The following is a 24362-nucleotide window of genomic DNA, read 5'->3' on the forward strand; positions in this document are numbered from 1 at the left end:
AGAAGCATCATTGAGCCACTGGGATCAGTTATCATGGCCGTTCTAGACTGATCCCTGCCTCGAACGACCTGCTGGTGATAACACATAATGACGAGAACCTTGCGGTGGGAGGCACAAGGCTCACCTAGAGCAGAAACTGACAAGTATCCCGCCCAGTGCAAAATAATATGTTCGAAGATAGATAAGGTAAACCTAGAGGAAATCTCCAGCTAGAAAGATTGGGCGACATGAAGTTCAATCTAGTCTTAACCTGGTCTTTACGAAATGCGTGAATAGCATGGTCCTGCTGGAGGGCACCAGGAATCCAGCTCCCAGGGACTAAATATATATCAGCAGTGCCCAAAAATGTTTTAAACACAAAAGAGGTGCACAAAAAAAGAAAATCAGTCCCCAAATGATGTCGTGAGCTTGCTGAACAGAAACATGGACTTCATGGACCGACCGGCCATCACGTGTAGAAAAGGGGTTTCCAAGGTTTCACTGAAGTAAAATAAGGTTGGGGCCGCCCGCAGCGCATCCAGGGACCATTCCATCCAGTTTGAAGAGTGCTGGGTAACTTATTTCTCCATATATCTTCTTTGATTGGCGTTGTCCTTCAGCTCAGAAACATGTCTCCCATAGCATATACAGTAAGTAATAGCCTTCTCAGCGAACAGGACAGTCCTTTCACCATCCGGGGTCCCCATCAATTGGCATTCATGTGACCGTCGCAAAGTGCGTTCGCCTCGGCTTCTCGAACGACGGAGCTGCTAACATCAACCTGGAGACTTGGTTCGCAAAAAAAAACCGAAATTTTGCCCGCCTTCGAACCGTTGCGTCGATCCACATAGTTCACCTTCATCTGCCTCTGACCCCCGCTCCGTTCACTGGGAAATGCGAATTCTGTGGGGGGCGGCTCCGTTGGCGTTTCCTGGTGCTCACCCTCCCCGCAAGCCTCTTCTTATTATGGACTGCTCTGCCATATGATAGCTCTATCCGCCTTGCCCTCCGCTTCAATCTTAATGCTCTTGGTTCTCCCTTCACAAGCCAGCGGTTGTTCGTCAAACCACCCGCTTTTCCAGTGACAATCTCAAAGGATGCTGGCATAATTCTCAAGTCTGGATTTGGAACAAAAGATCGAATTTCCGCATGGCTTGAATGGCACCAAGAAAGGAGTTTTGTCGACATCCTTGTTGTCGGCGACTTTGCAACGCAGCCAGGACAGCACTATAATTACAGCGGCCGTCAACTTAACGTCCACGACATGTTGGCGCTGATGCTGGAGAATGGATCCCTACCCCCAGGCTTATCGCATCCACGATTGCTCAAATATTCAAACCTAACAGCTGCCATTGCCACTGGTGACACGAACCTTGCACTTGAGCTATCCAAATCCTTTGGATGGGAATTAGATGCTATGAAGGTAGTGATCTTTTACAGGGCTGAACACCAACTCGTTGATCCATTCGAGTACCTCATGTTGCTATTTCCCGCATGCTAACTCCATTCCAGTTTATTTCTGGGCTTGAGCTGGCCTATAAACGCATGCCACTTAAAAAAATTGTACATTTTGGCGGATGACGACACATACATCGTGGCCCCTTCACTGGAAGGCTTTTTAGGCCATTTCGACTCAAATCTTTGCTACTATCTTGGAAATCCTGTTGGAGATTATAGAGGCCGCTTCGCCCACGGAGGATCCTCTGTGATCTTATCCCAGGCGACTATGCGCCGACTTTTTGGGAATCCTGAAATAGTTTCTGCGGCGCATGAAGAGTCGCTTTCAGAAACTTGGGGTGATAAACTTCTTGCAACAACCTTAATCAAACTTGGGATATACCTAGAGGAAGGATACTCCCGGTTCTTTAATGGGGAACCGCCTAGGAGCGCGAAGCTCCGATCGGATCGATTTTGCATAGCCATTATGGCTTTCCATGGGTTATCTCCTTTAGCCATGCTACAGACCGGCAGAATGTTCAGACATGCTGTAAAGCCTGTGCGATGGATCGACTTATTGTCTATTTACCAGGCACTACTCCCTGACACTTTTACAAAACAATCAATTCGACAAAATTGGGACCACGTTGGTAGTCTGGATGAATCGACAAAATCAATTAACGTCCCGACTGCCGGCCATTGTGGCGAAGCATGTCACGCCGATTCTAGTTTCTGTCTTGCCTGGACCTGGGAACTAGACACCCAAGCTTGCCACATGAGCCCATGGGTGATTGTGGGAGATAACGCTCCTGGAAAAGCCTCAGGACTTAATACACCACGAGTAAAAAAGCTGGCTACCACATGCTAGACTGCCAGCAACTGGTTGCTTTTCAATTTTTTCAATTTCACTCAGGGAAGCAAATCCCTTGTGATGTCTCGTTGTTCCCTTCGGCGAAGCAGAGGTCATTATCTAGATTAAATCGTGTACCTACGCCACCACATGTTCTAGATTGGCGTGGGTTCTGTAGGGACTTTAGCAATGTAATTTTAGGGGGCTAAGGCTCAGGGCATTTTTTGGCATTTAGATCTGAAAATCTTAGGTGTGGTTTTTTTTTTTTTTTTTTGTAGGCATTCCACCCCCACTTTGGGGATGTTTTCCCGTTGGTAGGGAAGAATCTAGGACAGCACTCTGAATCAAACTATTCGGTTGCTACATATGTAATTTTCGAAGTAGCCTAGTAGGCTCATTGATGGTTGAACTGAGGCAACATTGCCTAGGATTAAACCGCAAGAAAGGGCCGCCATATTCATGTGAGCATCGGTGTATGTACATACATGTAGTGACTAGCTGGGCTAAATTACTGGAAGCCATGCCAGCTTTTGTCTTGGATTCCGTATCTATTGTTGAGGGAGAAAACGCCCTAGCGACTATTTTAAACGACAAACAGGTTGCTAATCGGTACTCCCTGAGACCTGATCTCATACCTCTTTCTAATTCCCACGCCCAATGCGCGCTTAAAGCAATCGTACGTCTCATCTCCACCACCCACCATTACCATACTAATCGGATGTGGCCGGGGAATCCCATCAGCAACAACCTGCATCTCGTCAAGAAGTGGACGGACAAGCCACGACTCGTCCATTTCAATAACTGGTGTTGAAATTGGGGGTTCATTTTCTTTGGAGGCCGAGGTAGGAGGCTTGCCTGTCGAGCCGAGCCTCGCACTTTGCGTAGAGAGGTTGTTATTATCCCCTGGCTGAGGATAAGAGACGACAATGACAAGTTGCAATGCGGACCGCGTTGGGCGAAACCCGGGTATATTTCTTAATTTCTTAGAGAAGCTGCAGCTTCCTCGCTTGATGACAATAACTTGATGGGTTCTTGGAACAGAAGAAGGCAACGGGCCATCGCAAAGTTCTCCTGCAAGGTAGATAGTAGACCATGCAAGGCGATTGACAATCTGTTTTCCCGACGAGCTGGAGACCCACGGAGCGGGAAGTGTCGCCTCTTCGACATCTGCTAGTGGCACTGCACCTTTACCTGTGGCCGTAAGGGCCGGTAGCGACACTCGAGATACAGAGCGACCAAAGAATGCCGATCCAGCAGAAGACGCCATCACTTCGTCCCGTAGCAATGAAGTAACCTGACTCATAAACGATGAAAATGCGAATTTCATGTTTGAGCTATCGTCAACTGGCGTATGAATTTCTTCCAGTAGTTTCCCAGTACTAGTTGGACTGCTGGTCGCTGTGATTGTTGAAGACGAGGTATTGCCTGGAACCTGTGACGGTTTAAGATCGATAACGATGTCTATCACGGTCAAATCTTCAACCTGAGTAAAATTGGGATCGGTCGGCTCCAAGTTAGTAACAGTCTCACGGGAAAGGTATACCTTTTCGTCTTTCCCAAGCGCTATATTATTGATCACCTGTATACGAAACCCATCCATGGGGGTAGATGAGCTCTCAGTAAGGAAAGGCATGTCTTGAATCATGCCCAGTCGCAGCCCACTCATGGACTTAACCCAAATTCCATCCGCAACACGCTCCAAAGATGCAGAACTGAGGACAGTGTTTGGCATCGGAGGAAAAGAGAGGTCAAGGGTAGGTCTCGTTGCCATGGGAGCGCTTATTGCATTAGGTGGTACCACCTCAAGGGGCAATGTCCACGGGAAGTAAGTGTAATTGGACGGAGAAACGAGATCTGAGAGTGTAATGCTTGGGTGATCTTTTGAATATTCAACAATGGCAGATTCAACTTGGGCTCTGGGAGGCATAAGAGGCAGCCTGGCTAAACTTGCTGCATGGAATACATCTGATCGCGCTGCAATTGTAGACAACCCAAAGGGAAGCGGAGGGTGTGGTCGAGGGCAAGTCTCTACCTCCGACGCGTGAAACTTTATATGCTTTTTTTTGAATTTCAAACGTGTGCTGTGTTGTGCTGATTTTGGTATCACAAGCGGATGGCCTTCCGTAGTGAATACGAAGGGAGAATCGAGATGGTTCAAAGGATGGGACGGGTCAAACAGTAGAAAGAGATATTTTGCAGTTTCTCCTAAGAAGAAACTCTCCATTCTATTGCTTAATTCTCCAGTTCGGACATCTTGGAGACCGGCCCAACCGCACTTTGTCCAGCATCTTCGCTTGATATCCCTCATGGCCATTTCCCCGACATGGAGGTACCACGGATCCTCCGTGGCGCGATAGAGGTAATACGTCGATTCAATGAATTCCGGGCGTCCTCCCCACCAGGTTAAGCCACCTTCGATATCACCGGTGGCAATATTCCATCTTTCGGGTAACGACGAGAATCGCGTCCATAACGCTGTAGTCAAGAGATGGGCTTCGGTAGCCCCGTCCAAATCCCCAGATAGCGTTAATAAACCAGGAAAATACGCGCTTAAGCTATCCATCCAAAACGCGCGTGTCGCTCCTGTAATGATGTCTCCCTGTATATAATGAGGATATTGGTAGCTGGAGCCGCGATACAAATGGTGCTTGATAGAGTGTCGCGCTTGTTGCCATGCCTTGAGGAAGGCATCAGGAGAATGGGCCTCTTCTGACAATGGCGTAAAATGACCGTCTAGCTCATGGAAAGGACCAGACGCATTGAAGACCAATGGTTGACCTTCAGAAAGTAAGATATGAGACTTCAATGCATACTCAAAAAAACTATCGATGCCAGCACCAATCTGGAAATGGATAATCAGCAGACAGTCTTTAACGAATGGTGGCAGCTTTTGGGGGTAAAGCTTGGGAAGAACGCAAAAACTAGCTTACCCCCGTATATGAATTGACCCATTTCCCAGACTCCGCATCAATGCCAGCACCTATTAAACCAATTTCACTGCGTCTCGCCCACACAGACCAAAATGCTCTTTTTGCAAACTCTTCAAAGCGGCCGTCACCAGTAAGTCGGCTAAGGACCGTAAATTCTAAGACCAAGCTTCCGGCGCCCGCGCTACATGTCTCGGTGATTTCCGGAGGGAACGTCTGCTCCGAGCGAGATGTTCCCCCCTTAGAATTGGCATTTAGTGGTGACTTAGGATAAAACGGTACGCCATGGCGTAAATTAACTCGAGGGTACGGAAGGCCGGTCGCCGTGAAGAACGCAGGAAGCAGGCGAGTCCCCAGGTCCATTGCAAGCCTGAGCAGTTGACCGTCATACACAAAACCGTTTGCCCAGCGTATCCCGGGACGACCTGAAGAGTCATCCTTCTTATTCCATAGCTTTGCATAGGACACTTCGTCTGCAGGAGGATGGTATCCCCGAATTGGCAGATCACCGACGGCAAAGAGGTGAGCACTCAGAAGGCCACCTAGAATGGATCTCGATCCCCGAGTAAGAATCACATCCTCATATATAGAAAGCATTGAGAAAGGCCAAAGTGTCTTACCAAGGCCACGAATGACCGTCTCGAAGACTTGGACTTTGCTATCAGCGTCAAATCCTTTTCCTCTCGAACCTGTACCCATGGCACCGTTGGAACCATCGCCATATAGCTCAACAAGGTGTTTCACCCCATCTTGAAAGTATTTCCATGCCTTCCAACCCTTGTGAGCCCTCGAGCCGGCATCCGATAATATTGCCAATGTCGACAAACTATCCACCAGGGTAAGTGAATAATTCCCGAGGACATCATTCAACTCAATATGCGCGGGGTTTTCGCGGTCGCGTGTCAAAGGTCCGCAGGACAAAGGACGCAACTCGTCTTCCGGAAATGCATATTTCATATAATTATCAAATCCATGATAAAACATATGCTCTGCCTCTGCCCTATAAGGTTTTCCTTTACAATCAGTGACTGCGTTCTAAATTCTGTCGCATGACAGGAAGCGACAAACCTGAGCTCTGCAATCTGGCTCTCTCTCATCGCTTGCACACACGAGAGCCATGGCAGCAGCGCCAACGCCCAGAAGACCCATGTTTTGATAATTGCTAAACCGGACATCTGGGGGCGCCGGCATCTCGAGCGCATCACCGGTTTTCTAAATTTCTGAAAGTGGTCATGAGAGCGTACGCTTGGTTCCAAGCAGCCAGCTAGGAACTAAATGGCTTACTTGATAGGAAACAAAAAAGTCAGATGCTCAATATATATATACAAGAAGAGCCTCCATCGCGAGGTCATAGGGTTTGCCAAATGTTGTCTGTACATTTGCTCGTTCTACTTGCTGGGTAACTAAAGGACAGATAACCTCCTAATTATGTCAGCAAAAAATCCACTCAACCTTGTCAGATACCCTTTGTCTCAATTTTTCGCGTCAACGGCGCCAACAACTCCGTGGGATATATGTACATAATGACCTGCATGATTCGATGCAGTCTATATTTTAAAAATAGAATATAGGACAATATAAAGGAACAAAGGTAATCCCAGACCAAGCTCCGTCAAATCAAAGGAAGACTCGCTCCCTGTTCGCCTGAAGTTCAAAAAGAAAAAAGGGGACAAAAAGCTTCAGTTTAGACCAGCCGGCCCCTGATGACGGGGTTAAAATATTAAAAAAAAAAAAAAAAAAGGAAGGAGGGGGATTCAATGGTTGGAAGTCCTTAGGTTCTTTAAGCACAATTCCGCTCGGCGGGATGTATCGGGGATGGCTCCGTCGGTTGTATGCAGGATGGTTGTTGTAACGACCGCGGTTGTACATCAACAACATACCGAACTCCATCTTCGGAGACATAACTGGGTGGCCGATTCGCTGTTGAAGGCCGTGGCTCTTCAGTCTGAGAGGAACTCTGTCCTTCGGAACCACTTTCCTCCACTCGTTGCCAGTAGATCAAGTTGGGGTTTATTCTCTGTGGTTCGAAAGTCAGCACCGACTCGTCGACGTATGTGGCTGTTACTATAAATTTTAAATCAAGCGTCGAAAAGTAAACAAACGTACCATACTGCCTCTCCACAGACCGTATGCAGGAGGCGGGGAAGCAATTGGGGAATTTTGGCCATCATCTTCCGTGTCGCTGGCGGCGATTTCTTCGTCCCTGGCAAATCTTACATGAATCGGCCGGTCTATTTCCGCAAATCTTACTCGCCGACCGTCGTAAGGTCCCTCATCCGAAGGACAATTGGAAGCAACCATGAAAAGGCGCACGAAAGAGTGGCAAAAGTATATCGTAAGAATCATCAAAATGAGAATAAGAAATATGTGAAATTCGCGTCCTTTTATCGATGTCGTCAATGCAAGCGTCATGTCTATACGGTTGATAAGCTGCTTGCACTCCGTACTGTACCTATAATGAGAAAAGTCCGCGAGGGGGTACTTACATACTGCTAGCACGATCGCAAGAATTGAGCCGGATATACCGCAACTGATCATTTTTCTCTTCGCTTCCCTTGTTTTAAACCCCGGGCCCAATCTAAATCGGCTTCTTACGGTATTCCGTCTCGTCTTGCGGGATGGCCTCACCCATGCAATAGGATATCGCCATCTACCATTGGATGGCATAGACGAGTCTCCATGGCTGGACGGTGAAGTTTGGGGAAGCGGCCCCCGTGCTTCTCCACTTCCCTGACTCGTTGGAGTTGTGTTCGTTGAAGATATTATGTGGGCGTCGATGGCTTCTGCTGGTGGTGACGGCCCATGGTCGGTGTGTGAAGGCAATTGGCTTCCCTCCGAGCGTTTTGGGGGGAATAAGCGGAATCCTAATCTGCGGCTTCGCGAATTCACGGATAACTGGTCCCCATCTTGCCTTGTAGACGCTGGCTTTCCAGCAAAAACGGATGACACGCGATTGCGAAAAGATTCGAACCGGGTTGCCATCGGCTCTGGTCCCCTTAAATTCCTCTGCGATCGACGTCTAATAAATCGAGACTTTGTTGATGCGTAAATAGCGACATGAAAAGAGTCCCAAGTCTTATTTCCGTTCTTTCATTAACTTCTCTTTTTGAGTATCTGAAAAATATCCACAATTCACCCCCTTAAGCTCTGCGTCCGTTTCTTTGGCGATTAGTGTGTGCGTGTGGCTGAACCTTGGAAGGAGAGACTAATTTTTCAGGAGGTTATGCGGAGTACAATGTCCTCAAAAATCGAACTGCCCACAATCCATACCATTCCACCTGCTCACAACAGTCCTCACGATTCGAGTTGCTCTGAAAAAGAGGAGCGAGGTGGGAGGGTTTTTCTCAGTGGGAAACGACAGAACGCACCATATCAAGAGAAGAGGCGGTGCAAACCATGAACGCAGTAATTTCAACCTGAGACTCGAGGGGGAAAGCCCAGTGTTGCAAATCGAGCCGATGAACCAGCAGGAACAGGTCGCCAGCGACAATTCCCAGAAGCTCACTGCCCTACTGAAATGCAAGCCCAGTCCGGAATGAATCCAATCCAGCCCAATTCCGGCTCAAGGACCGACCTTTCAACGCTGTCCAGAGTTCGACAGGGCGATAGATTCTCAACGCCATAGGACGAGGGATCAGCAGCCGGAATTACCAAGAGGGCGAACACCCCATAGCGACGTCACAAAACGCAGCGTTAGAAAACCTAACCTGTAACTCAAGTCAAACAAGCTGCCCACAATTGTCGACAAATCTGGCAGGGGTCTCCAGTCAGTGATCTCCCCAGGCCCCTTGGCCAATTGATGCTCTTGAGCTGATTCGCCTGCAGCAACTGTATCCAAGCACACGGAGGCACGAAGCCGAAGGCGGTTCGAAAGCTCCAGACCCGCGTCTTCGTCCGAAGAGGCGAGGAAAGAACGCGATACATGCTGAGAGGTGTGCGGAGGAGGAACAAGGGGGTGATTTTGGTTTTTTGAGTGGCGTTTCAAAGTTCGTGATCCAGGGGCTATCGTTGGCCAAAAGCCCGCCGAGTGTCCGTGATGTGAGCGCCAGAGAAGGCTTGGCGACACCCTGATTCGCAAACCCATGCGCAACAATACCCAATTCTCCGACAAATCAGACAAGAAAGGGATAACTCTGTTGGTCAATGACGGTGAGCGTGACCATCTCAATATACGAGATTTTGATGTTGATCAGGGCAAGGCATCAGTTCTATCCCGTCTTTTCTCAACATTGGGCACATTCCTTTCTCGGGCAGGCGGTGGTAGAACCCGATTCTAGAGACTGCGATGTTTATATTCCGTATGCGAGGGAGATAAATGGGGCATGGACATGGCTCCAAGGAGTTTAATTATAACTGATGATCATTTTTTGAGACAAACACAGGGTGGGAAATTAGAATTGTCAAGAGAAACCCGCTTTTCATGGGCAAGATAAGAGATTTAATTCGAGGTTCTAACGGAGTACTCTGTAGTTCCTTAGAAAATGGATGATATGAAACAACGAAAATGATCCCAAAAAAAATAAAAATAAATATGGACAGCGGGGTATATTAAGAACCAACGTTCCGTTATTCATACTCGTCGTCGCTTGACGACGAATCACCCTTTGACCCAAGCGCAAACACCACAATCATCAACGTTGAAACAATCATAGTAAACGCGATACCGCCGGGCCACGCATTCTTCGCCTCGTGCCGAAATTCCTCCGCCGTACGGAACAGTATCACCCAAGCATTCGCGCCACGCTGCAACACAACCCCGTGACACCAACAGCTATCGTAAAGTCCAATATTCTCGAACAGGGTGCTGACGACCAACCATGCCGCATTCATGACGGCGACTGCTCTTCCGCCGCAGCGTAACATAATGGCCATCCTTCCTAGCAAGGCGGGGCCATAGGGACTCGCAGGTCGCGCCATTGCAGCATGCGACAACACCATTGACACAAGCAGAGCCACCCAGGAGATTGTCCCGAAAATACCATAGAGAGCATAGCTCCCTGACCGACAGCCGAGACCTCCGGGTGGTGTGAGATACGCCATGAGGATCGACGCGCCAGTAGCGCCCCATTGTACCGTGACAGCCATGATCGAGGCCAGCACCATCCGCCACCAAACGTCTGGCGGGATGTTTGAAAATCTCGGGTACGTTGCGAATCGTTCACTGTGGATAATGCGAATTTCGGAAATCTCACTTTCGGATACCATGTTGAGAACTTGGGATCCTTTTCTCTTCGAAATCCTATCCGTTTGCCAGGTCGCTTCCGTCTCCGCATCGTGTTCTATAGCAATACTCTTTGATGTCTGAATGAAAGCGTTGGCCGTCTGCCACCATGTGAATAATCGCGCATAGTTATACACTGGGCCCTTTTGGAGTTCATCTCCGGCAAAATTTACTCCAAGCCAACGGGAATGATTACTGTTCCAATTGCTGCGAATAGATATGGGGCTTTCTTCTCCGTCAAAAGAGGGCTCCTGGTGATCGGAGTCACCCTGGGGCTCGGCTGAGCGATCAAAATGCTTTATGCGCAGGGCGTCTTCCACCGCATCGTGCGTGCTCTGAGTTCCGACGATGACCCATCCACATATTACGGGTATCTGTGACAAGCTGTTAGTGTCGATTGATATAACTACTTAGCCACAGGGGAATCCATGAACTCACCAACCACACCCAAAGTGTCCCTGCAGTAATCTCCATAACCGGGTCTAGGCTATCGATTGATGTTAAAAATGATGCGATAACGGTGAAGGTGTAGGCGATCACAGCGGAAAGTGCCTGAGCCACAAGAGACGCGGTAACCCCGCGCCTCGAACGCCGTAGCCGCCCATTCAGACCCTGCCACCAGACTTCCATTTGGGGCTCGAGCAGCCTTCGCAAGCTGTCTTGATCAGATGGCACCTGCAGAGGAACCTGTTGCGCCTCAGCAAGGAGATACTGCACGGCGCTAATTTGACGTTTGTACCGTTTCCGGGTCTCGCGACGTAAGCTACCAATTAGCAAATTGAGTTCCCGGCGTACCCAATATCGGTTGAGCATCGTGATGGTCAATGAAAAACCAAGTAGCGCAGGACTACCGAGGGCAAGACAGAGGCTCATGATGTCACTCCACGGACTTCCGGTTTCGTACGGCAGTTGCGCAGTGAGGGCCAGCCATGGCAGAAGATAATTCGTAAAAGCCGAGGAGAAGGAGCTGAAGTTGAAATTCTATCCCTCGTTAGTATCTTAACCTAGTATAAAACATAGGTAGACGGATATATGATGTTTACCGGCCAGGGTAAGGAATCAGAGCTGCAATATGCATTGCATGTCTCGATATCAATCCCCCAAGTACGGTTGTCCAAGGAGAAAATGGGCCGTCCAAACTTGTCAGTTAACCCGTGTGTCAGATTCTCTAGGCCGTCGCCCAGATATTTTGTTAAGGAATCAAAGCAATAACGTTCCCAGCCAGAGACAGGTATTCTTTCTTGAAAGGAAGGGTCCATCTGTGCCGAGAATGTGAGTCTAGAAAATAGTTTTGGAGTTTCATAGTTCCACTGGAATGAAGGGTCTGGATGACATGATAAATCATATTTTATCTGCAGAAATATGTCCTGCATATATTGGTAGGAGTTAAAAAAAAGAAAAAAAGACCAGTTGCAGCCTTCTTGTGCTGCAAATGAGGCTGTGCGGCTCTTCTGGGCCTGGGGTCAACGGTCCCCCTCTGACCGATTATCAGAGTCATGCCCAAAACCCGAACGTGACACATCTATTTTTAAAAATATTGTCATCTACTCACAAGCTCGACCTGGCGGGCATTTGCAGAACCGATGAATGTAAGCGAGGCAAAGTTCCCGGAGCACTCGTATACGTACAGCATGCTGGGTTAAGCCCCTCGTCGAAATTCATCAGATCGCCGTCAATCAATCCGCCAAGCAATCAGTCAACAAAGAAATCTATTCGTATATCTGGTGCGTCAACTGCCTTGATCGCTGTCCTTGACTTTCTCCCCCCGCCCCGTATGGAATAATGAGGCTGCTGAGGAAGAAATGACTATCTGGCAAGCTTGCGGGAAGTACCCCAAGGCGGGAGGCGCACGGCACTGTATCCACGTGACATTGCACTGCGCATCCAAGCGGACGGCGGAGCGGGTAAACGGTATTTACTTACTTCGAGCGCGAAGAGAAATGCCATATCACTGTCTACTGCAGGAAAAGGTCAAAGGCAATAACACATATCCGTGGTGACGGACAGGAACACACAAAGTCAGGGGAGGCTTTTTTTCAGCCACTCTTGAGGAGTATACAATACAAGAATCCAAGCCAAAGCGCTAGAAGAAATGAAAAGGTGCACACGTTGAATTTTGGAATTTGCCAGATTCGAAATTATTTGCTAATCTCGCCAAGGAAAATGCAACGATCGGACGATCCCGAAACGACTGGTCGAAGAGTATATGTCAGTAAACAAGGCTTTTTTTTCTTTTAAGGAGGATGGAACTTGGGACATGGTCTCTCCGTGACTTACTTATGGGCTCGTCATTTGGCGCAAAGCGCACATCATTGACAACTCCCTTGTGGCCTGGAAGCTTATATAAAATCTTCGCTGACTTTGTATCCCAAATCACCACACTTCTGTCCCCACTTCCCGCAGCAATCTTTTCTCCGTTAGGCGACCAGCTGGCTCTAATGAGATTCTTCTCGAGGCCTGTCGTTGCGCCGTCATAGGTCTTGATGTGTCGATCTGCCGGCGCGAACGGTCGGATATCCCACGTTCGAACAGTGGAATCATGGGAATTTGAGAGCAACGATTGCGAATCCGGCGAAATCTGTAGAGATGTAACCGTATCTGTGTGGCCAATCATGGAGTATACGATCGATCGTTTTCGAATATCCCAAACGTGAATATCGTTATCGATGCCGCCGCTGTAAATTTCATTTCCAGCCTCGGCCAATGCAACCGCCGTGATGGGCATTTCAGTCTCCAGAAAATCTATCGCGTCTTTCTTCCGGGGATCCCAAATTCCAATACATCCATCATCGCTGCCGCTAATTAGGAGCTCTTGTCCGCGCTTGCTGAGATCAAGGCAGTTGATGACTTCTTCATGGCCAACGTGCCGACGTATCCTTTCTCCAGATTCAAGGTCCCAGCTAGCGAGAGTCATATCTGCAGACGCGGAAAAGATAATACGAGAGTCGCGAGACCAATGTAAGTCTAAGACAGCGCCTTTGTGTCCGGTCATCACTCCGTAGTTTTCGCATTGCCCGTACGTTCGCCATAACACTAATATAAAGATGGAGATTAGTTTCCATTGCCCACAAGTTGTTGACCTGAATTGCGTACATATTGACCTGTCCATTCCACCAGATGCGATGTGTTGACCGGTTGGATCGAACCTCGTCGCAAACACCTCCCCCGTATGGCCTAAAACCATGCACGATCAGCTGATCCGGTCAATCATCAGGGCTTTTGCCACACTACTAACCAGTAAGTTCCATAATAGGAGCTTCGAGGCCACTCGTCCGGGGAATCTGTGACCACAATCAGCACTCTTTTTCTCCTTCCCCCCAATTCTTCCACAGGGAAGAGATTTTTGGAGCACGGCATACAGCTTTCATCAGCGCCCCATTTTGAGAGGTGCTACTCGATACAGCAAGAGCATTGTTATTTCCCAAATCTGCATCTGAGCGCTGTCGTTTAACAAGCTGCGTTGACCCGAACGAGTCTTGAGCTGGTCTTTTCTCGGCGGACATCATTATCATCGCATCAAATAAATTGGGAAACAGAAGCGGGAGTCCGCAGTCGATCTCGGCACAAATAAAGCAGGGTGCGATTTAACCGGGAATTATTTAATGCGAGGGCGTGCGACAATCCAGGGGCTGGTATATCGAAAATCACCAGCCGCTGCTCGTGATGGAAACGAGGGTCGAACGGGGTTTGGAGTTGCTCCGCAAAGCAGCAACCTGCTGTGAAGGTTTGCTTCCTTTCACTAGCGCGAGAAACCCCCCAAGCAGACGGCGTCTCGGCGGCTGGAGCGCTTAAATTTAGCTCAGCTCCACAGGTCAGCACGCGGGTCTGATCATCGTATTCTAATTTCAAGAACATAAGCATATTTGAACTCATACTCTTGGACTCTCTCCTCCGACACAGCATTCTTTCACTATCCCTGACTCAGAACTCAACAACATCCATCGGCAACTCCCTCCCAGGGATTTATTGCAGACTTACAGCTTGGACCTTCCCCCCCCCCCCAAAATCCCTGATACTGTCAATATCATGTCGGCCACAAAAGCCGCCAGAATAGGAGAAGAGTATGGTTTATCTTCCCGATGCTACACTCCACCCACTATTATTCGGATCGATGCTAACACTCTTGCTTCCATCCAGGATATGGAAGTGAGTAAAAGCGAATCCTTTCCATCCCGGGCCGCCTATGTTCTTGAGACCCCTTTCCATCCAGCCCGATGGATACTCGCGCAAACAATGCAACGTCCAGATAGCATATTACTCACCGAAGATATAGGACGAAGGTTGACAAGGTGAATGCGGAACTGGTCACTCTGACATACGGCACCATTGTCGCGCAGCTCTGCAACGACTATGACCATGACTACATCGAGGTCAACCGGCAACTAGACAAGATGGGATATAATATCGGAATGCGCCTGATTGAAGATTTTCTCGCAAAGTCGAGCGTGGGGAGATGTTCAAATTTTAAAGAGACCGCAGATATGATTTCCAAGGTCAGAATGCCTCCAGCTTGCCTAGGATGAGGAAGAGGGATCGACGCTGAAAGATCTGCCTTGAATGCAAATATACAGGTTGGCTTCAAAATATTTTTGAACATCACGCCTACTGTGACGAATTGGACTAGCGATAATAAGCAGTTTTCTCTGGTTTTTGATGAGAATCCGCTTGCGGACTTTGTGGAGCTACCGGATGATGGACGGGCACAGGATGAACTATGGTATTCAAACATTCTATGCGGCGTGCTAAGAGGCGCATTGGAGATGGTAATTGCGCCCCTAAATATTCTCCAGCCTAAGCTTGCTCGCAGTTCCACTAAACAGATGACTATGATGCAGGTACAAATGCAGGTAGAGGCACATTTTGTGAGTGATGTTCTACGCGGAAACGATACGACAGAGATGCGGGTCTCGCTGGTGAGGTACCTTGAGGACGAAATGCCGCCTGACGATGAGTGATGTTGAAAAAAGGAAAAGAAAAAGAGAAAAAAAAAGGAAAAAGGAACAAAAAGAAAAAAAGACAAAATAAAGCAATGGTGAAGATTTCCCCTGTTGAATTATACTGCGAACTGGATCGCGATCAAATTGTGCATGGAGTTTTTGGGGGCCGTGATTTTCTTTTCTGCCAGCATGTTCCTCTTAGGCGCCCATTGTCCCCCCCCGTGATCTAATTTGAGGATGTCCTCCCCTGGAAAGTAAATCTCGCGAAGCCTGGTCCCCGAACCTAGCCGCCTGATGTCGCCTGGAGCAAGCGCGGGGTGCTGTCCTGCAACACACGCAACTCCTCCTCCGGCTGCGATCGATGGTCTCTGGGAGAGAAAATGACAGAGAGAGAGAAAAAAAGAGATAGAAAGAGAGCCCTTTTCTTTCTTAAGGAGCGAGCGACAGAGGCACGTGACCTGTGATGTCTGTTTCCCGGCCAATCAGCGCGGGCGGTCGGGCATCTCTCTCGCAGATGATTTTCCGTTACAAAGAGGGGAAAAAAAAAAAAAAACGTCAGAAACCCATCAAGAAGCCCATTAAAACTTCCCCCCGCCTCTAGTCAGGCGGTTCTTCCAATCCACCGCAAGGGATGAGGTTGCACAAGCAAAGAACTGTGAGAAGAAATCAATTGTCTGGCAACTTCACCAATGACGCAGCGTACTGAGATTAAGCATAATAACCTCCATGCTCAAGCAATGAGATTTATCGCCATCCGTACGGGAGTGTACCTAACATACATGCTCATACATGCACGGAAGCCGGAGTGGGTGTCCAGTGGAGGTAATGGCGTTACCAGTGCACCGTATTGTGAAATCATGCAAGTCTTGGCCGTGTATCAACCGGTTTGACCTGAGTAAGGGACCCTTTTCTTTACCCCAACTCTCTCTGTGTGTGTGTGTGTGTGTGTGGTTCTCTCCCACCCCACAGCGAGGACAGCTACACCGGCCAACATTGTAGATACAGCAGGCATTGGCAGCCCTGTAGACTGAAGCCGGAGAGGGTGCCTTCAGATGCAACTGTTCCTGTAGGCATGGAGATACGTACTTGCGGTCCGGTAAGAATGCGGCGGTACGGTAATTTCGCCGCCCCCCCCTGGCGCGTGATGGGTGCCGTGACAGAAAGTGCGGCGGGCGGGCGTAACTGCAGGACCTCCCGCTGGCAGCCTCCCCGAGCCAGCGAGAGAATATCATGGACGATTTCTCCCCCCAGCGCCGCACCGATTCCGCTTCAACAAATTCGCTGCTCGCCCGTGATCGCGTCGGAAGCGAACGAAGAGATGAACGTCGAGGCCGTGCTGCTGTATTCACGGGTCTAGGGTGAATTGGCCTGTTCGAGCGTGTTGAGACGTCATCCAGTCCTCTCCTTCAACCGTCAAATTCCACAGTCACCGCAAACCCAAACGCCAAACCCAATCTGCTGGTCCCTCCTCGCTGCCCTTTTTTTTTGCCTGGTAAGCAAATCCCAGCGCCCAACCACACCACTTTCTCCGCCCCCCGACTGGAAAACAGAGGATCAATCGCCCTGCAACTCTACCCGCCAGTCGACTTCATCCACACACTTTCTTCGCGAACACACGCAATCCTCTTCTTTATTCTTCGTCGTCTTCTTTTTTTCTTTTTTTATCTTTTTTCTTTTTCCATCGCGAAGACGGCGACCATGTGTCGCTAGCGCCCATCTTCGTGTGGTTATCTCAAATGACTGACGCGCTCCAGTCGACTATCCAAGGTTTCCATCCTCCTCCCTCCAGCCATCGCCAGCCCGCCTCCCGGCCACAACCCTAGAACCTAGCTTTGATATCCCACTCTTGTCTGAGCGCATCTGCCATCATTTATTTATTTCTTTCCACTGTCGCTTTCCGTTTCCCAACCTACGTCCCGCTCGTCGCGACATCAGGCTCTTCCGCCCGAATCTATACCCGTACGTTCATTCGTTACCGGTTGGTTCCAAGCTTTGTCATTCCCGTGGGACATCCTATTAAAGTTGTTGTGCCCTTCGCTCGCCCACACTCAATCAACTCGCCACCCCAACGCCCCATCTCCAACAAGAACTCAACTTTCAAGTGTCAACAGGTGTCGCTGGATCTAGTTGCACCCAGCCATCTCGCAGACCCAAGAAAGGGGAGATCTAAGCAGCAAGGCTATTGTCAGAGTAGCTTCGTCCTTCTTTCCTCTTACCTTCTCTGGCCGTCTTCTTGTTGTTGACCCGGCAAGCTTCTGTCCCGCTCTCCTCAAGCCCCTCACTTCCATCCATCGCCCCCCACCCTCCTCCCGTCGCTTCCCGCCGGAGTATCTATCCCAGCTTCGTGGGTAGGAGTAGGTCAGATCCTTCGCTGGTTTATAACACCAAGTGACTGGCCCAACTCGATACCGTCATGAACCAGATGAACATGCAGGGGATGCACCCCGCCGGAGGCCCAGTGGGTGGCATCCCCATGATGAACACAGGCTCTTCCGCTCCCCGTAGCGACCCTAATGCCAATCCGAACGTCTCCCCGGACCACACCATGGTCGTACAGCTTAACACCTACATCTACGATTACTTCCTCAAGCGTGGCTATATCGACTGCGCCAGAGCTCTCGTCAAAGATAGCAACGTCCCGATGAACACAGCCGCACCGTCAAAATCCGGCCACCGCGACGGTGAAGTTAATGGCGTCGATCCAAATGCGATGGTCACAGATTCAAATGATGATGCAAAACCAAAAATTCCCGACGATCTTCCACGGCCTAATCTGAACGGAGATATGCAGCAAACGTCTTTCCTTTTTGACTGGTTTAACCTCTTCTGGGATGTCTTTTGGGCGCAGAGAAAGAAAGGAAAGAGCACTGATGCGATGCAGTATCTTCAGCACACACAAGTATGTCGAACACGCTTGACGCCTTTTTCTTCTCGCTAATAAACTATTTTACAGAACATTCTTCGTCTCCGTGACCACCAGCAAAACCAGCTTTATCGCCACTCTCAAATGATGCCCAGTCAGTTTAATATGAGAATGGGGAATGGCATGATGCGAACGAATATGCAAAAGTCATTAATGCAGGCAAACGCTCCTAATATGTATGCTATGTTGTGCCGATAGCCAGGCCGTTGGGATGTGCTGACCTTACACCTTTTGCTAGGACTCCACAACAACTTGCGCAGCTGCAGCAAAATAAAGCTCAACTGATGCACCATCAGATGCAGCGCGAGCATTCGGACATTGAAATGAATGGGCATCGCCCTCAGTCACCCTCCTCTGTCGAGAATGCGCCCTCCCCGTCGAAACGACCTCGCCTTGATGGAACACAGGTTAATGGACAACAGATGACACCGAATGGTCGCGCGCAGTCACAAGGAATGCCGGGTCAGCCAAATCAACAGACCAATAATCTGTTGATGCAGCACGGGATCAACCCAAGAAATCTGACTCCGGCTCAAATCCATTCACTGCAAGCACAAAATCCATCGGTACAAGCAAAGTCTCTCCAGGTATATAATCAGAATCTGGCAATGCATCACTCGCGCTCAGCTATGAATAACCAGGGTATGCCAAACGGCTTAATGAATCCCGGTGTGATGCCAAACCAAGGCGAAGTCATGCCCCTACACGACGGTCAAGGAATGCTGCCGATGCAGGATTACTACGCACCGAACGGCCAGATGGCGCAGATGCGACCCGGAATGCAAACGCCCGGCGGACAGGCTGGTGGTGGGAACCACGCGCTTCAAGATTATCAAATGCAGCTGATGCTCTTGGAACAGCAAAATAAGCGTCGACTTATGATGGCTCGACAGGAGCAAGATAACATGGCCCGGGCTGATGGCCAGCCTGGAATGGTTCAGCCGAACCTGGCTCCGGGAACTTCTCCCCAGGGCAGTAGAACCGGTGCATCTCCAAATCCAAATGAGCAGATGAAGAGAGGCACGCCAAAGCTACCTCAAACTGGTCTCCCCGGTTCGCCAAATGTTGGGGATAATATGGGCCAAAGTCGTGGCTCGCCTGCATCAATGAATTTCGCTGGCGGGCAAATGCCCCCTGAGATGGGTGGAGCTGCGTTTTTCAGTATGAAACCCGAAGGGGTAGTTGGCCCCAACGGGATGCGGCCGCCAAGCTCGAATCCCGCATTCAGTGGTCCTCAAATGACACAGCCGATGGATGCGATGGCGCGTCCGCAACCGCCTGGGACAGCAAACAGAATGCCTGCCGGCAACTGGCAACAGACCCCGCAAGGCCAACCTATGATCCCGCAACCGCAACAGCCCGGTCAAGGTCCACCTGGTGGAACTCCTCAAGAGCGAAACGCAATGCCGCCACCTCAAGCTCCTGCTGCGGGCGCAGGTGGTCGAGCTCAACCACCTTCTCCTCAACCCGGCACTATTGCACCGCCGACTCCACAACAAGCGAACAAACCAGCTCCAAAGACGAAGAAAGACACCAAAGACAATGCGAGAAAGGTAATGAAGGTTAATATCGTATACTCCATTGCTACGTTCCAATGCTGACTGGATTTTTAGCGTCCCACAAAAGCCAAGGGCCCTGCAAATACAGGAAACACGGCTGCAACACCGTCATCCGAAGCGGAACCACCACCAACTCCTACGCCATCGACCCCAATCACCCCTGTGCATCCGAATTCATTCAACAAACCTGGCCCCAATGCTAATGCGCCGCAACCAACATCAGCACCAGCACCGCAAGCTATCGGGCAACAACCACCGCCTCAGCCGGCGCAACAAGCACCACAGGCCCAACCTCCACAACCTCAGCAGCAACAATCCCAACCGCAGCAGCAACCTCAACAGGATCCCAACCTACCTTTCGGTGATATGAATCTCCCAGATGTGAGTCGAGTTCTGCATGATTCGTAAACGAACCGTGATCTAACATGTTTCATTTAGACCAATAACTATAATCTCGACTTCACCACCCTTGATAATCCTGATATCCTTGAAAATTTTGACTTTGACACATTCCTCAACACCGACGATCCAACCACATTTGCTTTCGAGCCCGGTCTGAGCTATCCCGCCGACGGTGTTGAAGCAGGAGCTGGAGAGACAATGTAAAACCCGTGTTCCTTCCTTTTCACCGGCGTTACTTGCTTATTTTCTATTTTCATTGTTTTCTACTCCTTTGTTGAGTTTCAGCTAATCTGGCGTCTGCGAATTTTCTTTCCGATGTTGTTTACTCTTCACCTTCTCTACATTTCTCCTTTTTCTCTTCTTTATCGTCTTCACTTTTAATATCGCTTCTAGAATACAACAGGGCAATCATCACACTGAGGATACCGACAAAAGAGCTTTTGACTTTTACTTTTGCTTTTGCTTCCCCCCTCTTCTCGCGCTTTTCTCGCTGCTCTGTCTCTGGGTTTACTTCTTGGTTCTTTTCTCTGCCCTCGTTTATATCGTTTATCTGCGATTTCCATAAATTGGATGTGGGTGATTGGATGGGCGTGGAATGGTGGTAACAAGGTGCAGGGCGTGTTTTATCCTTATCTTTTTTGCTATACTCCCCGTATACGGCCGGCTCCTTTTCTTTCTCATTTTCTTTTCTTTTCTTTCTTTCCACCCCCTAAACAGCAAGTGAATTTTGATTTTCCCACATGTTTCCTCATTTTGTCCGGCGCGCGCGACTGTTTCTCGCACTGTTAACGCAATCGTCCCTCTTTGACTCCCTTGACACTAAGCACCACTTTCCCCCTATTTTTCTTTTTTTCCCCCCCTTTTCTTTCTTTTTTTTTTTTTTTTTTTTTTTTTGCTTTTGTCAAAATTCCTTTTTCTGTGGGGTTCACCATGTTCCTTATTATTATTTGATTATACTTGGATTTGAGTGAAATACCTAGGTGCATGCTGTGTTTTCTATCTATCACCTAACCTTTCATCTCGCCTCACTCCATCCATCCATCCATCCATCCATCCCATCATCACCAAAACAGATCATGATGCCTATCTATGAAACGCTGTTATATCATTCAACCAAGCCTGAAGTAACTTCTCTCTCGTCATGTTCCATCTGGCATAGCTAAGTATGTATCTATTCAGGAGGTCTTTTGTCTCTCCTCATCCCACACGAGATCCATTCTCGAATCCCAAAACCTACTTATGGTACAGTACATACATATTTAAAACCCCTCGCACTTTATCTCTGTTCGAATCCTTCGTATCAACGTACTTCCGTAGCCTTCAGATAGCAGCGCTCTCTTCTCAAATCAAGCATTCCTACTTAGCTTCCTACACTCCGTATTCAGGCACCACTGAATGAAACATTTTTCTTTTCTCCAATTTCCTAGGTAAGGACCCTGTAATGGCATTCGCGACATGACACCAAAGTGATACTGTGAACAATTTCTTAGACTATTATGTATAATTCCATGCTGGCTAGTTTAATGGCTATCAACAACAATAATGTATACAATACACAGACGTATCGATGCGATTTCCTAGCAATCCTCTCATCACAAGGCCAACCCGATAGTGGGCTAAGATTCACTCCTTTATCGATCTACGTTGCTTTCTATACATCTGCCTGGCTTTATCCTGTAGCAGCTTTCGGCTCGTCAAAATAACCGCCTGGATAGAATTTACGCTACACTCCTCCAGAACTGTGCGGCACCGTCATCACTTCGTTCGGGCATTGAAGCCCATTCCAAGCATCCAACTCTATTCGACGTCGGAGATCGACAATCTGGTAGCCCTCGTGGCAGACAGGTCCGAAGAATTTTCCTTTTCTAGTGTTTCTTTCTCCTTTCGGCGAGAGATCTTTTTTGATGGGGTCGGTGACAACGATGACGTTGAATCAATGCTCTTTCTATCTGTTTTTGGTGACCTTTTCCTTTTGCTATCAATCGAGGAAGTAACTGGAAGTGTCGGCTTCAAATGAGTCCCGCGTGAAACAGAACCATCTCTGCTAGAGGCCGGGGATAAGCCTTTTTCTTTGCCGAATGCATTTGGGCTGGGACTAAGAAGGCTACCAGGGAGTTTTCCGCCAGAAGATGCATCAGACACAACACTGGAAGCAGAAGACACCCTTGAACCAGGCTGGGAAATCTCTTGCAGCGGTCCAGAACGTGTTGCCTTAACGCGAGTCTCCGCAGTAGCCGACGGTTTGGTCTTTTTCGGAGCAGTCGAAACTGGCGTGTTGGCAGGAGCACATGTACCGCCACTAACAACCTTTTTAGGACTCAATGCCTCAATTAGCTGGTTATACTGTTCGTCATCAATCGGAGCTGGTGCGCTAGGTTCTTGGTTCCTTGAAAAGCTCATGTTACTAGATATGGCTCGGCTGCTGCTTGTAGTCGAAGCCACGTAATCTGGCATCGAAACGTCATCCAAGGTCGAGCGATTATTGCTACAATTCCTGTAAGGATCAACAAAAGGATCCACAATTGGGGGAGTCGGGACAACCCATCCCAGATCGCCTTCGGGCCAAAGATTGTGCTGCCATGGCACGGCAGCAGTCCCTTGAAGTCGGTAGGGTAAGTTAGCCTGGCCGGGACCTATGTTACCGATTGTAGGCCGAGTGTCTTGACGGCTTGGTGAATGCGAATGCGCATCATCATCTTTAACATAAGCCTTCTCTCCCCCAACACTATACGGCAAAAAGGCACGAGGGCCTTGGAGCCACATTCCTGGATTTGGCCAAGCGATATTGGAGTGTTCTAGAACATCTATTCCTCTGGTAAGCATAGAGAACATTTTACTTGACGTTCCATCCATCCTGCTACTTACTTAGAGGGGCATGCTGAAAGGAGAAAACGATAATATCCTTCACTCGTTCAAAAGGCGGAGAACGATGGGGTCTTGTGAGCCCCTCTGCAACAACAACCCTAATCCGGCCGTACATCTCCCCGGCGTCCCAGTGGGTATGGCGCAGGATCTCTTCGTGAAAGGGAGGGAAGCGAATGCAGTCTTGGTCTCCATTTTTGTCCAATTCTCTCCAACTGTCAGTAAGTTATACAATATGTGCAAATACGCCCTGCATGGACTTACGAGAACTCCATTCTATATGCACGTCAGCCTTGGGAGTCAGACATTGGGTATTTTTCCATAGAAAAACACTTACCGATGACATGAGGCCAATGAGCATTTTGGTTGAAAAGGCTTCCCCTTGAAGTTTCTCAGCAATGATGCCAGGCTCTACCCGCTTCAGCTGAGACTTCTACTTACGAGACGCAGAATCCATCAATGAAAATCCGCACCTCATACATGACAGAGTCATCCGGCTGCATCACACCCTCCAGAACCCTGGTGGGGCGAGGCCTCTCCCAGCTATGAATGGAGACCCTAAACGGGTTGTCCTGGGGAAGACTTGGAATGAAAGTGGTGAGGACTGGAACCTGGCCAGGGCCACCCTGAAGACTGTTGTTATTCTGGGGAAAGAAAAGACTCGGGTTAATGAATGCTTGGGTCTGCAAGTACGGAGATTCTAAAAACTCCGCCATATAAAACTTAGCACCTAAAACTTGAAGGTTCATAGCTGAAACAGAAACAGAGAAAACGAACCACGGTCTTTGGTAACGAAGCACTGCGTCCTAAACTCCTGGATGGGCACCCTCGACCCCTCGGCAAAGAGGAGGACGTCCCAATTCTCGTAGCGCATGGTGTTAGTCTTTCGAAGCTATACCAGAGCGGGCTGTCCGTGGAGCGAGCAACAAGAGGGGGAACGGAGAGGATCTGCAAACAGCGAGCGAGGGAAAGCTATCCAGATGAACCATCGATGAGACTCGCCAACGACTGGTGATGGAGAGCGGAGGTTGAATGAAGGGCGGTGAATGTGTGTGTTTTCGTCAAGAGCCCAGCAGAGCCGCCAGCCGCCCATCAAGCCTTCTGGTTTCAGATAGGAAGGTAACAGGATGCGCCTCTTCTGCCCATTGAAGGAAGTAATAATGGATGCAAATGACGTCGCGAATTCTCCTTTCTTTTTGGGTAAAACATATTGTCCGGAAAGCTCAAAGGGGGGAAAATAGGTGCTTTCTTGTCACGGCAACTCA

General features: G+C 49.0%; 9 protein-coding genes across 9 annotated transcripts; 3 read left to right on the forward strand and 6 right to left on the reverse strand.

Moving 5' to 3' along the window:
* Positions 1 to 608: 608 nt before the first annotated feature.
* On the forward strand, positions 609 to 2284 carry D8B26_004104 (uncharacterized protein; the record flags this gene model as incomplete). The annotated part of the gene is made up of 3 exons (XM_003067883.2): positions 609 to 629; positions 716 to 1449; positions 1492 to 2284. The coding sequence occupies 3 exons, from the start codon at positions 609 to 611 to the stop codon at positions 2282 to 2284; spliced, it is 1548 nt and encodes a 515-aa protein (XP_003067929.2).
* A 522-nt stretch (positions 2285 to 2806) lies between these two features.
* MNL1 (alpha mannosidase-like protein) lies at positions 2807 to 6395 on the reverse strand (the record flags this gene model as incomplete). The annotated part of the gene is made up of 4 exons (XM_066124364.1): positions 2807 to 5108; positions 5197 to 5735; positions 5814 to 6193; positions 6262 to 6395. 4 exons carry the CDS (start codon positions 6393 to 6395, stop codon positions 2850 to 2852), a joined length of 3312 nt encoding a protein of 1103 aa, XP_065980445.1. The 3' UTR covers positions 2807 to 2849.
* A 173-nt stretch (positions 6396 to 6568) lies between these two features.
* D8B26_004106 (uncharacterized protein) lies at positions 6569 to 9273 on the reverse strand. Its single transcript, XM_066124365.1, has 3 exons — positions 7680 to 9273; positions 7300 to 7607; positions 6569 to 7210 (listed from the first exon to the last, which is right to left on the reverse strand). The coding sequence occupies exons 1-3, from the start codon at positions 8173 to 8175 to the stop codon at positions 6974 to 6976; spliced, it is 1041 nt and encodes a 346-aa protein (XP_065980446.1). The 5' UTR covers positions 8176 to 9273; the 3' UTR covers positions 6569 to 6973.
* Positions 9274 to 9391: 118 nt separating this feature from the next.
* D8B26_004107 (uncharacterized protein) lies at positions 9392 to 11673 on the reverse strand (the record flags this gene model as incomplete). Its single annotated transcript, XM_003067881.2, has 3 exons — positions 9392 to 10788; positions 10853 to 11395; positions 11458 to 11673. 3 exons carry the CDS (start codon positions 11671 to 11673, stop codon positions 9760 to 9762), a joined length of 1788 nt encoding a protein of 595 aa, XP_003067927.2. The 3' UTR covers positions 9392 to 9759.
* Positions 11674 to 11975: 302 nt separating this feature from the next.
* Positions 11976 to 14082, reverse strand: D8B26_004108 (uncharacterized protein). The gene is made up of 5 exons (XM_003067880.2): positions 13774 to 14082; positions 13650 to 13695; positions 13508 to 13588; positions 12692 to 13447; positions 11976 to 12605 (listed from the first exon to the last, which is right to left on the reverse strand). Exons 1-5 carry the CDS (start codon positions 13924 to 13926, stop codon positions 12553 to 12555), a joined length of 1089 nt encoding a protein of 362 aa, XP_003067926.2. The 5' UTR covers positions 13927 to 14082; the 3' UTR covers positions 11976 to 12552.
* A 358-nt stretch (positions 14083 to 14440) lies between these two features.
* BET3 (transport protein particle 22 kDa subunit) lies at positions 14441 to 15369 on the forward strand (the record flags this gene model as incomplete). The annotated part of the gene is made up of 4 exons (XM_066124366.1): positions 14441 to 14475; positions 14688 to 14907; positions 14986 to 15177; positions 15250 to 15369. The coding sequence occupies 4 exons, from the start codon at positions 14441 to 14443 to the stop codon at positions 15367 to 15369; spliced, it is 567 nt and encodes a 188-aa protein (XP_065980447.1).
* A 1053-nt stretch (positions 15370 to 16422) lies between these two features.
* D8B26_004110 (uncharacterized protein) lies at positions 16423 to 21318 on the forward strand. The gene is made up of 6 exons (XM_066124367.1): positions 16423 to 18250; positions 18305 to 18450; positions 18513 to 18861; positions 18916 to 19827; positions 19888 to 20214; positions 20272 to 21318. Exons 1-6 carry the CDS (start codon positions 17765 to 17767, stop codon positions 20437 to 20439), a joined length of 2388 nt encoding a protein of 795 aa, XP_065980448.1. The 5' UTR covers positions 16423 to 17764; the 3' UTR covers positions 20440 to 21318.
* A 714-nt stretch (positions 21319 to 22032) lies between these two features.
* Positions 22033 to 23067, reverse strand: D8B26_004111 (uncharacterized protein; the record flags this gene model as incomplete). Its single annotated transcript, XM_066124368.1, has 1 exon — positions 22033 to 23067. One exon carries the CDS (start codon positions 23065 to 23067, stop codon positions 22033 to 22035), a length of 1035 nt encoding a protein of 344 aa, XP_065980449.1.
* Positions 23068 to 23386: 319 nt separating this feature from the next.
* Positions 23387 to 23971, reverse strand: D8B26_004112 (uncharacterized protein; the record flags this gene model as incomplete). The annotated part of the gene is made up of 2 exons (XM_066124369.1): positions 23387 to 23797; positions 23875 to 23971. 2 exons carry the CDS (start codon positions 23969 to 23971, stop codon positions 23535 to 23537), a joined length of 360 nt encoding a protein of 119 aa, XP_065980450.1. The 3' UTR covers positions 23387 to 23534.
* Between the last annotated feature and the right edge of the window lie 391 nt (positions 23972 to 24362).

This window comes from Coccidioides posadasii, chromosome 2 (genome assembly GCF_018416015.2).
Source record: "Coccidioides posadasii str. Silveira chromosome 2, complete sequence".
Taxonomy (NCBI): Eukaryota; Fungi; Ascomycota; class Eurotiomycetes; order Onygenales; family Onygenaceae; genus Coccidioides; species Coccidioides posadasii.